The sequence below is a fragment of the Sparus aurata genome, chromosome 9 (genome assembly GCF_900880675.1).
Source record: "Sparus aurata chromosome 9, fSpaAur1.1, whole genome shotgun sequence".
Lineage (NCBI taxonomy): Eukaryota > Metazoa > Chordata > Actinopteri > Spariformes > Sparidae > Sparus > Sparus aurata.
In genome coordinates this window covers 13,501,579-13,514,746 of record NC_044195.1, presented here as the reverse complement: position 1 = coordinate 13,514,746, position 13,168 = coordinate 13,501,579, and the positions used below count along the sequence as shown (strand labels likewise).

At 40.5% G+C, this 13,168-nt stretch overlaps 2 protein-coding genes across 4 annotated transcripts in view; both read left to right on the top strand.

Annotated features, from left to right (window-relative positions):
* cmss1 (cms1 ribosomal small subunit homolog) overlaps window positions 1–7,736 on the top strand; it is a 35,187-nt gene extending 27,451 nt beyond the window's left edge. For all 3 annotated transcript variants that reach the window (XM_030427678.1, XM_030427680.1, XM_030427679.1), the window contains exons 2-10: window positions 3,925–4,064; window positions 5,059–5,127; window positions 5,226–5,361; window positions 5,457–5,516; window positions 5,604–5,706; window positions 5,789–5,849; window positions 5,934–6,021; window positions 6,110–6,198; window positions 7,399–7,736. In XM_030427678.1, coding sequence (XP_030283538.1) covers window positions 3,925–4,064; window positions 5,059–5,127; window positions 5,226–5,361; window positions 5,457–5,516; window positions 5,604–5,706; window positions 5,789–5,849; window positions 5,934–6,021; window positions 6,110–6,198; window positions 7,399–7,482 — 830 coding nt within the window. In that variant the 3' untranslated portion in view covers window positions 7,483–7,736. The remainder of the gene's footprint in view (window positions 1–3,924; window positions 4,065–5,058; window positions 5,128–5,225; window positions 5,362–5,456; window positions 5,517–5,603; window positions 5,707–5,788; window positions 5,850–5,933; window positions 6,022–6,109; window positions 6,199–7,398) is intronic.
* Window positions 7,737–8,158: 422 nt separating this feature from the next.
* Window positions 8,159–13,166, top strand: tmem30c (transmembrane protein 30C). The gene is made up of 7 exons (XM_030427677.1): window positions 8,159–8,511; window positions 8,775–8,891; window positions 9,120–9,227; window positions 10,650–10,740; window positions 10,815–10,961; window positions 11,048–11,260; window positions 11,459–13,166. Exons 1-7 carry the CDS (start codon window positions 8,314–8,316, stop codon window positions 11,644–11,646), a joined length of 1,062 nt encoding a protein of 353 aa, XP_030283537.1. The 5' UTR covers window positions 8,159–8,313; the 3' UTR covers window positions 11,647–13,166.
* Window positions 13,167–13,168: the final 2 nt, after the last annotated feature.

The window sequence follows — 13,168 nt, the reverse complement described above, 5'->3', positions numbered from 1 at the left end:
TGTGTTCATCACAGTACAAAAATGAAAAGTTAATTCAGCAACATTACTTTCTACAATGTCCCCATTACTGTGTGTAGTTCGCTGAACATATGGCATAAAACGCACTGAGTGGCTAGCTAAAACTAATGCAGTCTGATTATGCAATAAATCCTACACTAATTAAAGTTATAATATTGTGTTTTTGTTTGGGCTCATTTAAGAGGGGTGCTGATTCAAATTTATGGTTATTTTTGAGGCTTGAGTTATTTGTGATACTGTTGAATTATGTTGCACTGAGATTTGTTTCTAATATTATGCCCAACCAATTTATATCAATGATTCTAGACTAAATAGAAACACATCGCAGTATTACTGAACTAAACATCAGCATGGCATGGCTGTCGCATTAGTTTTTTCAGCTGTATCAGCTGTATGTATCTATATAATACACTTGAGTGTTTGGTTCTTTATAATTTAGTAATTTGTCACTGAAACACTGCCCCACCCGGGACACACCATTAGCCCTCCTTACACCTTACAAACTCTGTGACACATAAGGAAACAAAAATACCCTGCATTATCCAAATACCACATTCCACCATGTAACACCAAATCAAATACCTGCACTGTTGGCTGAATGGCTCCTTGGCCTGTATCTTTGTGCCATTAGTGAAAATAAAAAATGCTATAGGTTTATGATCAGCATTGCTGGCCATGTCAATAGGTCCTTGTCATCTGTTCATTTTGTTAACGTCTATCCCCCACAGGCTTATTGTTTTGTGGACCAGATTATTTCACAGCTCAATGAGTACAAAACAGCACTGTCAGATGATTGTATTTTGTATTGTCAACCCATTCACTGTGTCTGTAGATGATGCAACTCAAATTAGAAAGATCAACTAACTTAAAAAAAAAAATCTAATAATAATACAAAAAAATGCATATATATATATTCTCACAAGCTAGATATTTGACCCTGCTGCTTTTAACTGAATAAAGCCAGACTCTACTGCTACGGCGGTTAAATGGTTCATCCCTCTTACTCTCAAATATGCGTTCATGATTATATTTATATTTTTGGACAGATTTAAGCAAGTTATAACAAGCACCCTTCCTCAATGTCTCAGTGCCTACAGAAGTAACCCAAAGCCAGATCGTACAGGTACATTTAGCATCAGCAGGGGGGAACAAAACACTTACCTGCTGCAGGATAGGCAGGTCGCTCACTGGTCACCTACAGGCCAGAACTTTGTTTTAACTGTGATCCATTTAACTCCAATATCATTATAATATGCCCTCCTCCTTGCCCTTGTCCTCTGTTGGTCTTTGGCACCTGTCTATCCTCACTTTCCTTTCAACGGTCCACAATGAGAGCGAGAGAGGGTTGAGTACAAGTGGGTGGATGTTTGGGGGGGGGGGGGGGGGGGGGGGTTGCTTTTGCCTGTCAATAGTGGGGGTGGTCTTTCAGTACAGGCTGTGTGCCTGTGCCTGCCTGGTTCAAATACAGATGACTGTATGACTGTCCATGACTGGAGTGAGATGTGAAGTGGGAAAAGGATGTGGTTATGGAATGATGAAAAGAAAAAGACCTGCTCAGGAGATTGAGGGTGCAAGATCCTTTATCCATCCATATTGTCTTTCTTTTATACGGTTCTTGACTATAAGGGCCCAAGGAATAGTGGTGGCGAAAAAAAACAACAGGAGAAAGGGTGTGATAATAAAGACCGGATAAGCTGATTGTAGGAGTGGAAATTAGAAGACAGAAATCTGGGAGTGCTCATGGCCTGTAACAGAAACCCACTGTTGAAGGTCAGAAACCCATAGGCTAAATAATTTAAATAGGGTTTTTTGATTTAGAGTTGCTAAAATATAATACAAGTTTGGAAATTGTGCTTCATGAGTGTCCACAGAATGGGAAGAAAAGCAAAACCTACTGTTATTAGAAGTGTGCGTGCATTGTTACCCCCCCTCTGCTAGCCTTGTATGACATTTAAACAATTTAAATTAGCGACAGTTGCAGTGGTGCATATTTCAAGTGGGTTGTTAAAAAGTAAAACCAGATAGAAACAGACTGCCTACAGCTGGTTTTTAAATGAACAGAATCACTATAACAATAACAGCATCAGTGTTAATATTGGATTTTAACTGCCAGCAGTGGTGGCTCTGCAGACATGGTGCCAATTGCAACTGCAGACACTTCTGTAGTTTTTCCCCAATTGGAAGATGTTGTCGCATTACGAAATGTGTATAGCAGAGCATCATGGCAATAGATGTTGTAGAGATATGAACTCACCCTTAGCTGCCTGTTTCTTAGATGACAATCTTCCTGTTTCACATTTACGCTCCATTGGCAACCATAGGTTTATTTTCTGAAAAAAAAAAACCTACTTAAAAGGAAATTATAATGGATCTACCTCTTACAGACATTTTAACGCCTTCTGATCTCATTACTGAATATAATATAAAGTGCTTCCTCTTAACATATATAATGATTTATAAATTCATGTTATATGATGTTCTTTGGAAGTTATCTTCACAGAAATGGTTTGCCAGATCCGATCAGAAATACCTGATATCTCCAAAAAGAAATTATAGTTCAGAGGTTTTTCCAAAATGGTTCTTGGAATTGTTTGAATGCTTTAAAAGGACAATTAAACACTAAGTGGTTCACTTTAAGGTCCAGTTTGTAGGATTCAGTGGCATCTTGCGGTGCTGTTGCAGGTTGCAACCAACTGAACACCCTTGTCTCAAACTCTACACTTGTGTGGTAAAAAAAAAAAAAAAAAGCAGAAGGCCCCTCTCTGGAGCTAGCATTTAGTTTATCCATTCTGGGCTCTGAACTCTGCTCCCCCTGTATAAAAGACTCAATCAGTGACAGTGAAAACACAGTATGATGATAAAATATTCCATTTCTGCTCCCAAATCCTACACACGATCTTTAGGGTAGAAACGTTTTGTTGCAGGCTGCATTGCTCTCAATGGTTTGAGACTCTGACTCTTGTTCCATCTTTGGCCACACCCCAGTCAGTGAGGTCACAGCAGTTGTTTTCCATCAGAGGCTGATGATATAATACCTGTTTGGATGCTACTGCATTTGGAGGGAAAAAACAACATTCATCGTATTTCAACCCACAGCAAAGCATGAAATTTCTCTAAAATCTCATTGATGTTAAGTAGTCAGGCGTCACCACAATCAAACTTTAGCTCAAGCAGATACTTGTGACAAATTTGATCCAGTTGGTCCACTTAATAAGGAGTTAAGGGCGTTGTCAGATCTTTGACATTGAAGGTCCATGGGGAGAACTACAAAGCAAAAGTGCCGGTATTTTAAAAGTGCACATTCAGGAAGGACCCAGCAATAAAACGCACAAATGTATTGCCAAGTTCACTCTGGCATCTGTTTTTAAAGCTCAAGAATTTTGAACAAGCAAGCATATATACGCCAGAGGGTCTGAGCATGACCTCATAGCATGAGACGAGAGGTATGCACAGAGAAGTGGTAGCAACAGAGAGGCTAAATATAACCAGATGCGTGGATTGAGGTCTGCTGCAGCATTGTTGTCAACTCAGAGAGCGTTTGTGTTTTTCTGCTTTTGTGTGGTGACTGAAATGTGCTGCCTGGACTCTCACAGCTGACGAGCAACCCTTACACATCTGTTACATAAGGTGTAAATGCCAGATCTCTAGTTTGGGGTAAAAAGCTATGGAAAAAGCTTAAGTGATTACTCCCTATGCTTGTTTCTATGGTGAGTCTGTCTGTTTCTAAGATGGTTATGGTAGTAAGACATATCTGTTAATAACAACGCCTCATTCAGCCTAACCTGAAATGTGTTCTCAGCTCTATGCAGCCTCTTAATAGTTTCTTTATCTTACACTGCTCCCAGTTGCAAGTGAATCCATAAATCCAGAATGGTAATGAGGAAATTTCTCCCTCTTTGATTTCAGATCCATCCGAGGCAGAGGAGGACGACGAGACTCAAGAGAAGCAGCCGACGGAAAAACCAAACGCACAGACAAAACCGGAGAAGAGGAAGAGGGTAACAGAGAAACAAGTTCAGGCCAAGAAGAAGAAAACGAGTGAACAGGTATTATAGTGATATGGCCTTGAGAGGGTTTTTATAGTACACTTGATAAGAAAACCAATTTAATCCCAACCCACTCTGTTGAAATTACCAGCATGTTAATTTGTTAGATGGAATAGATGTCAGGAGAGGCGTCATATTGTTGCTCTGAATCTGCTCGTAATGCAGTGTGTCATGAGGAGAAAGTATAAATGAGTGAAATCAGCCTGTGTGAAAATAAACCAATTTGATGTATTGGACTAGATGCTAGAAAGTAAATTGCTATTCCTTTTCTTACTCAATTAATTGTTTGAATCATTTTCAAGCAGAAATGTAATTCTATGGTTTCAGTGTCTCCATCATGAAGATTTGTGGCTTTCTCTTGTTTTATATCAGATCATTTATGAGGTTGAGACTGTAAGCTGGATACAACAAAGCATTTGTAGATGTCACTGTGTGTTCTGAAAAACTAGAAACATAAAATAGAACACACATTAATAGACCATTAGTTGAGAAAATATGAATCGATAGAGGAAAGTCCATTCTCAGTCTGCTGCTGTCTGGCAAGCAGTACAGGAGTATCAGCTGCCGTACGACCAGACTACAGAGCAGCTTCTTTCATCAGTCCTTAATCAGTCATCCTCACCTCAACCGAATTGTTTTTCCTTTTATGTTTCATTATTTATTTATTATTTACTTTTATGTATTTTTGTAGCATAGCATAAAGGGAATACAACTATCATTTGGTTGTACAACCCTGGTTGTATGATGATAATTAAATTGATCGTGATTCTTAAATTGCAGCCCACAGTCAAGGCATGTTGATGGATGTTGAATAAGATATAATATGATACACATTACACAGATTTGTGATATAATGACTCCAACCGTTTTACGTAAAGGATTTTTAAGAACTAATTTCTCAACTTTGTAACTTAAAATGCCCTCAAATCCCTGGTTAAAATATATCATAATTACTTTTCCTGAATTAAATGTTCTGCATGTACTGTCTTCACAGAAAGAGTGTGTTACTCCTCAGAAGGAGACTGATGAGGAAAAGTCAACAAAACCCAAGAAAAAGAGGAAGGTGAGTGTGGTGGTGACAGCTGCTGCTGCAAAGAGGTACAACAGTCACTGGGCCTCGTCTTTGAATGTTACTCTACATAACTATGTTGTGTTTTCCAGAAGAAGAAGACGATCACAGATGTCTTGTCCTCTTCGGAGCCCAAACCGGGCTGTCCGGCAGACCTGCAGAACCTGGTGACGCAGTACTTCTCAGACAAGCGCTCCGTGATCGAGCAGGAGGAGCTCAAGTTGCTGGGTGAGTCAGGGCGCGTCCCTTTTAAATCAGAAGTTCAGTCATTACCTGCTGATCTGATTCACCAGCGTCACTGTCTTTCCCCCCTCACCGTCCAGACTCCTGCTTCCTGTCCAGTAATGACTTGACGCACACCCTCTCCTCGTACCTGAAACAGGGTGAGTGTGTTTGTAAACTAAAACCTCCAATATTCCTCCCATATTCTTGAACACACTTTTATTCCCTGTTTTCCCTGTTCTTTCCAGTTTGTCCCAAGTGGGCCAAGATTCAGAAGCAGCACACAGAAAAGAGTTCTGTGGTTCTGCTCATCGTCTGTAGCTCCGCTCTCCGAGCCATCGAGCTCATTAAGTAAGTGATGCACGTTTTGACACGTTTGTCCAATTTCCTCCATTACAATGTTTTAATTGTGCTCCATGTGTGTCATCCCCAGGCAGATGACGACCTTCAAGGGTGCAGCCAAAGCAATAAAACTTTTTGCAAAACATATTAAGGTAATGGCGATGGTGGAATATAACGAGCATTTGAACTGTGCACAATGACACGTTTTCTCAGCAGTCTGTCTTTTGTCGGTACAGATAGAGGAGCAGGTGAAGCTGCTGCAAAAAGGAGTCACCCACATCGGAGTAGGGACCCCTGCCCGGATCAACGCTCTGATTGAGAAAGGTAGGTGTGGAGAATATGTAACTGTGAAACTTCAAAGTCTTTGATGTCTGTGAAAAAACTTTATCTGTTTTGTTTTTTCTTTCTCCAGAGGGTTTGAGCTTGCGGGCGCTGAGATACCTGGTCTTGGACTGGAACTGGAGGGACCAGAAGCTCCGAAGGATGGCGGACATTCCTGAGGTGAGCCACTGCTGCCCCCTGCTGGCTTAAAAAGAGAATGAGCTTGTTTTGACTCATCACACTGTATCGGTGATTTTATTAGGTGTCTTGATTTTCTGAGAAGCTTTAAAGCCCTCTCCCCTCTTAATTGTCTCATTGTTATTGTTACTTTACTTGATCTTCTCTGTCAGAGTTGATATGCGTAGAGTTTGACAATAGACAGCTGTTTTCAGATTGATGAAATGTTTCTCTGTTAACCTTATTTCTCACTTTAACATGTGACTGAGCCAGACAGATGATATTACAAATAGTTTAGAAGGCTTGATAGTGAAGTATTTGTTCTTAGGAGTGTGTTAAAGTTGATGAAGTAATGAACTTCTCTGGTGAGGGATCAATAAAGTCTTATCTTATCTACAGTATCTCGGGAGACATCTTGTGCCTGACTGATATATCAGTTGGCCAATACACACACAAATGTATATCATGTCGGTGTAAACGCTGTCCAACATGAGACAGTTTGAAATCTTTTTGTAGAGATTATAATGCAGAAAGAGATGCTTGATGGTATTAAATATTAAATTGGCCTTAATTTAATCAATAATTATATTAATAAAAGTGTACGGTTCAATTAGAAAGTGTCTTCCGATAACTCTTGTTGTAAATTGGCGTTACAAATAAAGATTGATTGATGAATTCCTAGTGAACTTTATAGTTTCAGTGCAGTGAAAATGTCTGTTGGCCACATTTGAGCGCTCATCGCAAAAATATGTGTGTATCGGCCAAGAGGGTTCGGCTGATGGCGACTAGGCTTTTCAGGGAGACAGAAAAATTGTATATTAGGAACCGATGTTCATTTACAGTAAAAATTAAAATCTGCAACCAGTGATGGAATGAATCCTGGTACATTTTACTTAAGAACATTTCAAGCACTGATACAAGTTACTTTGCAGATTCAGATTATTCAGTGTTTAAAAAATCCCAGATACTGATGATCAGAAAATGCTGAATATCAGCTTGATATTCGGTCTACCGCTAATATCGATATCAGAATTTTGCAGTCCTTGATATCGGCATCGGCACCTAAAATCCATCAGTCGGGCTCTAATTTAAGATTCCTAGCAAATTATTATTCAAAGCAGAATATTTTTTAATGTCTTAGACTTATTAGTCTATCAACTCTGTGTTTCTCTTTTACATATCTTATTTACATGTCTATTTCAGATCAAACTGGACTTCATGAAGCTGCTGGAGACCGGTATCCTGCATGGTTGCAAAGAAGACAAAGTCAAAATCGGACTCTTTTAACTGCACATTGTAACGCTCGCTGTGTGCTGATAATCCGCACGGCGCCTTGATGTTTTAAGCCTCGTACTGATGTTCCTCACAACACGCTGAAGGGGCCTCATCCTGTTTGTTTTCCCTTTGTGTCAGTGTGAAATCCGTGCTGTGCTTTTACTATTTTCAGAGGCTGTGTCGAATGCGTGGTGTTGTTTGTTCACTCTTGTAGTCCAATGTAATGTCTCGGTGTGATGAATTGAATAAACGCTCTCCGAATGAAACCAGCATCCTTTTGTTTGTTTAGACTGACCTCAGGAAGTCCCTCCTACTGACAGTGTGAGGTCATGAGTTTACTCTCCCAATAGGAAGTCCCATTTATCATAACATCCTTTTGATAAAACGTTTTAAAGGCAGCATGAAGGGGGCACAGAACTGAACAGAATATCCCCAGCAGCTCATTAGCATGAACATAAAAAAATACACTTCTGTCATTTTGATTTGAACAAACAAACCTCCGTTTGTCTCGTAGCGAGGGAGCAGTGAAGAAGAAAAAAACCTAATCACAAAGAGAACTGGAGTAACTGAAAACAGAAAGAGGTAGTTAAGTAAAAGGATTGTGGTTAATAAGTAACAGGCCGCAACGGTTTACCCGCCCTGTAAGGCCTGCTGGGAAAATCTCTTGGCAAGCAGAGTCGAGTGTGTGTGTGTGTGTGTGTGTGTGTGTGTGTGTGTGTGTGTGCGCAGAGAGATATCGCTGAAATAGAGAACAGGAAGAGACGACAGAGCAGCGCCTTCTCTGACATTTTGGCTCTCCGGCTGTCCAAGTCTCTCTTCTGTCCCTAGCCAAAGGTCCCTGTGATGGGCAAAGTGAAGGGCAAGCCTGGGCCCTTGGCTCGGAGGCCGGACAACTCGGCGTTCAAACAGCAGAGGCTACCTGCCTGGACTCCCATGCTTACAGCTCACACTGTGCTGCCCTCCTTCTACTTTATGTCTCTGATATGCATGCTGCTCGGAGTATGGCTGCTTCTCACAGTGCAAACCACAAAGGAAATAAAGGTGAGTGACTGTGTGTTTTGGAAAATTCCACTTGCTTCTTTGCTATTTTTTTTTTTTACACACTGTATGTGGAGATAATGTAGGTAAATACACCAAGCGTATGTGTGTGAAAGACAGGAAGATACTGAATGCCCTCGAGTGCAATAAAACAGGGAGTGACAAAGAGAGGAAAGATCCAAGGTTAAGTTTAGAGCGAGGTAAACAGGAACGGATGATTCACAATTTATTCTACTCCTTTAATGAACTCTCTCCTGTCTCCTCAGCTGGACTACACTGACGCCGGGACGTGTAATAAATGTTTTGAAAAACGTAAGAACGCGAGCAACGCAGCACAGCCCTGCAGCTGCAGCGTGGTGCTTCCCATCGAGAAACCATTCAAGGTAACGGTGACAATTTGGAACCCAAGTAAAACATGTAGGATGTAAAACATTTTAAGTGGCCCTTGAGATAAAAGTTATTTTGTCAGACTATTTCCAAAATGCTTCTTTCCTGTGTTTTCTTGCAGAGGCTCTAAAGCTTCAAAACAGTCAAAGACAGAATTCAGACAATCAGGTCTCCAAAATGTCCGTTTGTCCTGTTTGATGGTTTCTGTCCTGCTGCGGTTTCAGGGAGACGTCTTTTTCTACTACGGCCTCCGAAACTTCCACCAGAACCTCCGCAGATACATGGACTCCAGAGACGACGGACAGATGGTTGGCAGGAAGAAAAACTTGATGGTAGCCCCAAAATATGTTTGAATGAATTTATTACAAGGACACTTGATTAACAACAAATGCCCCTTTCTGTCCCAAGACACCTTGTTTGAAACTGAAATGGTAAACTGCTGTGTGTACCTCTCTGATGCAGAGGTAGGTGAAGTATCAGGGCTTTTACTTAAAGCTGTTCTCTACGACGCCACATAAACGTGCAGCAGAAATCACCAGACAGCAGGGAACGAGCAGACAGGGCCGCCTCTTTATAGAGATCTCTGTCCTGATTGGATAAAGTGGACAGGGATACCAGAAAGAGACAGGAGGAGAGACGTATGTTACTTACCAATCACTTACCACTGGAATACAGAGCTATTTAAAATGTAATTCTAATAAGAATATGAAATTACAGCAGCTTTGAGTTAAAGTATAAACACTACAATGTAAAGATTAATAAAAAATACTTTTCATTGAAAGTTCTGCAATCAAAATCTTACTGACGTAAAAGTATGGTAGTAAAAGAGGTGACTGGTTGCTATATGTAATACGATGTGGATAAAAAATGGTGTTGGCTGGTCTTGAAAAACTGAGCATTTTAAAAACCAGAAGGCGTTCACAATCCAAATATTTAAAAGAAAATGTGTCAAACAAGGAAAAGAATTCAAAAGAAAAAAGCGAAAGTATGTAAGGATATAACATGTACGGCAAAGTGTAATTAAAATATCAAAAAGCTGAAAAATGGTGCCTTAGGGGTAAATCAGTGCATAGTGAACTTTTCCTGAAGCAGTATGTATTAATTAGAGTTAAAGCAAAATTTTAAAGGAGTTGGTTGAGCTAATTTTAACAACTTTATACACTGATATGTAGTATTATAAAAAAGTTCAATATTTCCCTTTCAAATGTGGAGAAATTAAATTATATACACACAAATGATTGTACCTTTTAAAAAATGTACTTTAATGCACTACAAGGAACTTTAAACTGGTTATAAAACAGCTTTATCTTAATACTGATCCTACAGAAGCAAATGGGACCATCAGCACTGGCCTTTTTGTATGGTTATCATAGTTGTTTTCAATTCCAGTCACTGGGTCAGATTCAGACTTATCCGGGTCAAATAAACCATAATTCTGAAATCATTTTCCATGTTGAGGAGGAATCAAGTCTCACAGCCTGAGGGAAGACGCTGCTCTGTAGTCTGGCAGTACCGCACAGCACTAAAAGAAACTTTACCTTGTTTCACCATCATCATTTTACAGTTATTGATCGTGCATGGCCACAAATAGATCTGGAGGCGGTGGTGCTTGTACTGGTTTTGACCGAAGCGGCCGCTAGAATTAACAAAAAATGAAAGTTCCCCGGAACAGCTTTAAGTATGGCACCTTATTACACTTAGATTTTGAAATAACCTTCCTGAGTTTCTCTATTGTTCTTGTCTCCTGACCCCAGAACCCCAGTTCATACTGCATTCCCTTTGCAAAAGACCAAAATAAGATCCCCATTGCCCCCTGTGGTGCTGTGGCCAACAGCATCTTCAATGGTGAGCACCACTCATAACACACAGCCTCCAGCTTTTCTCCAAGTAGCCTTCTGACTCACATCTGTTCCCCCTAGACTCCTTCACTCTGAAATATCACGGCAACAACGGTTCTCCAGAGCTGGTACCTCTGCTGCGGGGGGGCATCACCTGGTATACAGACAAAAATGTCAAGTTCCGCAACCCAAAGCTGGACGGCTCGACCCTGGCTCAAGTGTTTAACGGTAGGCTCAGTCAAACACAGGTTTAATGTCAGCACTCCAGTGTTTCAGATGTGACTCACGGTGTCTGCCTCGTGTGTGCTCCACAGGCACAGGGAAGCCTCCGTACTGGCATAAGCCTGTGTACGAGTTAGATCCCAGCGACTCCACCAACAACGGCTTCATCAACGAGGACCTGATTGTCTGGATGAGAGAAGCGGCCTTCCCGAACTTCAAGAAGCTCTACGGGGTTTTAAACCGAGCCAACCCACCCTTCACGAAGGGTCTGCCTGCAGGGAACTACAGCATCGAAATCCAATACAGTATCCTTCACTGCTTTGCTCTTCATGGGAACTTTGGCGGGGGGTTAAAGTAGGCCGCACGTGTCCCATTGTGTGCATATGTTTCCTTCGTCTTATCTGCTGTTAAACACAAGCATATGGACAGGGGCTATTTTAAGACTGCAGGTTGAGCTTCTCTTCATGATCACCTATTTTCAGCCTTGACCTCTGCCTCTCCAGACTTCCCCGTGCAGTACTTCAGAGGCAGAAAGGAAGTGGTGCTGACCACGCTGACCTGGTTTGGAGGTCAGAACCATTTCCTGCCCATTGCCTACCTGGTAACCAGCAGCCTGATCCTACTGATAGCCGTCGTCCTCACGGTGCTCTGGTGGAAGTTTGGGAAGAACGGGAAGAACATGGAGGAGTGAAGGGTGGGGCATTCAGGGGACGTCTGGAAAAAGAAGCAGCTGAAAGGTGATTTTTGTGGTTCTGCTGGAGAGCTGAAATCTGAAATGACGAGAAAATCGATGGCAGCAAATGAAGGTTGAGGAGAATGTTTTCAAAAAGAACATTCATGTAGTGGACTAGCACAGCAGCATGTGTTGGAAAACCAATGAAGAAATTATGTGTGACATCTGGAAAGGTAATTACGACTAAATGATCAGCATGTGTTGCAGCTTATATTGTGATGCTGCTCTTAACAACACAATGAAAGTGGTCAGCACGGGCTGCAGTCTCTCCTTACATGCTGCATTCTGCATATTTTAACATGACAGTTTGTTGATGAACTCTTAATATTTATTAATGAGAAGAATATAATTTATAATTAGATTAAGTTTTGTACAAAGTTTTAAAAGTGAAATTAAAGCACTTTCAAGCATGTTCAGGGTACCTAAACCCAAAAATATCCAAGCTTGAAGCCTTTATTGTTATATTTAAATTGTTATAAACGCACTTGCAAAAAGGTTTGGTTCACAAAATTCCTTTATACCCTCAGCAATCTAGGTATATTGGCAATGTTTATTTCAGCAGCTGTTCAGATTAATTTTGAATGTATGTCATGATGCTTGCTAATTTCTTTTTATTTTAAATTTTTGGTGTACAGAAGTGATTGTCAAGACATTTTAAGCACTTCTCAAGGAGTGTGTTAAAAATGTAAGCATATTTCAAACCTTACCAACGTAAAGGTTCAAATTAAGCATTGTGCGACTTTCAACACATTGTATGAAAGCAATCTTTTAATGCCAACGTTTTTTATATGGAACGATTGATGCTAAAATTGTTATTGTTCCTTATAACAAGCTTCTAGAGCTATGCTAGCCGCTCTGAGGGTGCACTAATGCTGCGTTCCAGTCAACGTCTAAGTCAGAATCTTTTAAATTGACCAGTGTCTGAAATCAAAGCGTTCTAACCCTAACCCTGCACAACGCCAAAAGTTATGAATAACAGTTGGCTGACCGTAACTAAATGTCGTCTCTGTGGCAGGTGTACAAACAATTGAACCCTCAGTAGTGAAGTTTCCTTCCATGTAAAAACAAAATAAAGGAGGAAGATCAAATTGGCAACTTGTCTGGAACGCAACAAAATGTTGACCGTCTTACAGAGGTTTAGCTTGTTTGCATGCTAACATTTGCCAATTAAAGCTTAAATTAAGGATGAAGTTTAAGATTGGAATCTCGTTGTTTGCAGGCATGTAGTGATGATTTGAAATTTGAACAATGGCACCAGATGATGGATGTGACTTCTGTACAAAAATGTTTGGTAATCCTACAGTTAAGATATTTCAGTCTGGCCCAAAATGGTGGCCTGGCTGACCAACATAATAATCACTACAGTCATTATGCTAAGGTGGCTACAAAGATGGTTGATTAAGGAAAAGGTGCTTGAGTATAACACTTTAAATTATAGTGCTTGAGGTGTGTAATTAAAATAAAAGATTGTAACTAAAGA

Bases quoted from the DNA above. Each gene is read 5' to 3' on its own strand.
- tmem30c (XM_030427677.1), top strand. From the start codon at position 8,314: ATGGGCAAAGTGAAGGGCAAGCCTGGGCCCTTGGCTCGGAGGCCGGAC. The intron at 10,962-11,047 runs GTAGGCTCAGTC...TGTGCTCCACAG, and splicing joins CCTGGCTCAAGTGTTTAACG to GCACAGGGAAGCCTCCGTAC. The intron at 11,261-11,458 runs GTATCCTTCACT...CTGCCTCTCCAG, and splicing joins CAGCATCGAAATCCAATACA to ACTTCCCCGTGCAGTACTTC.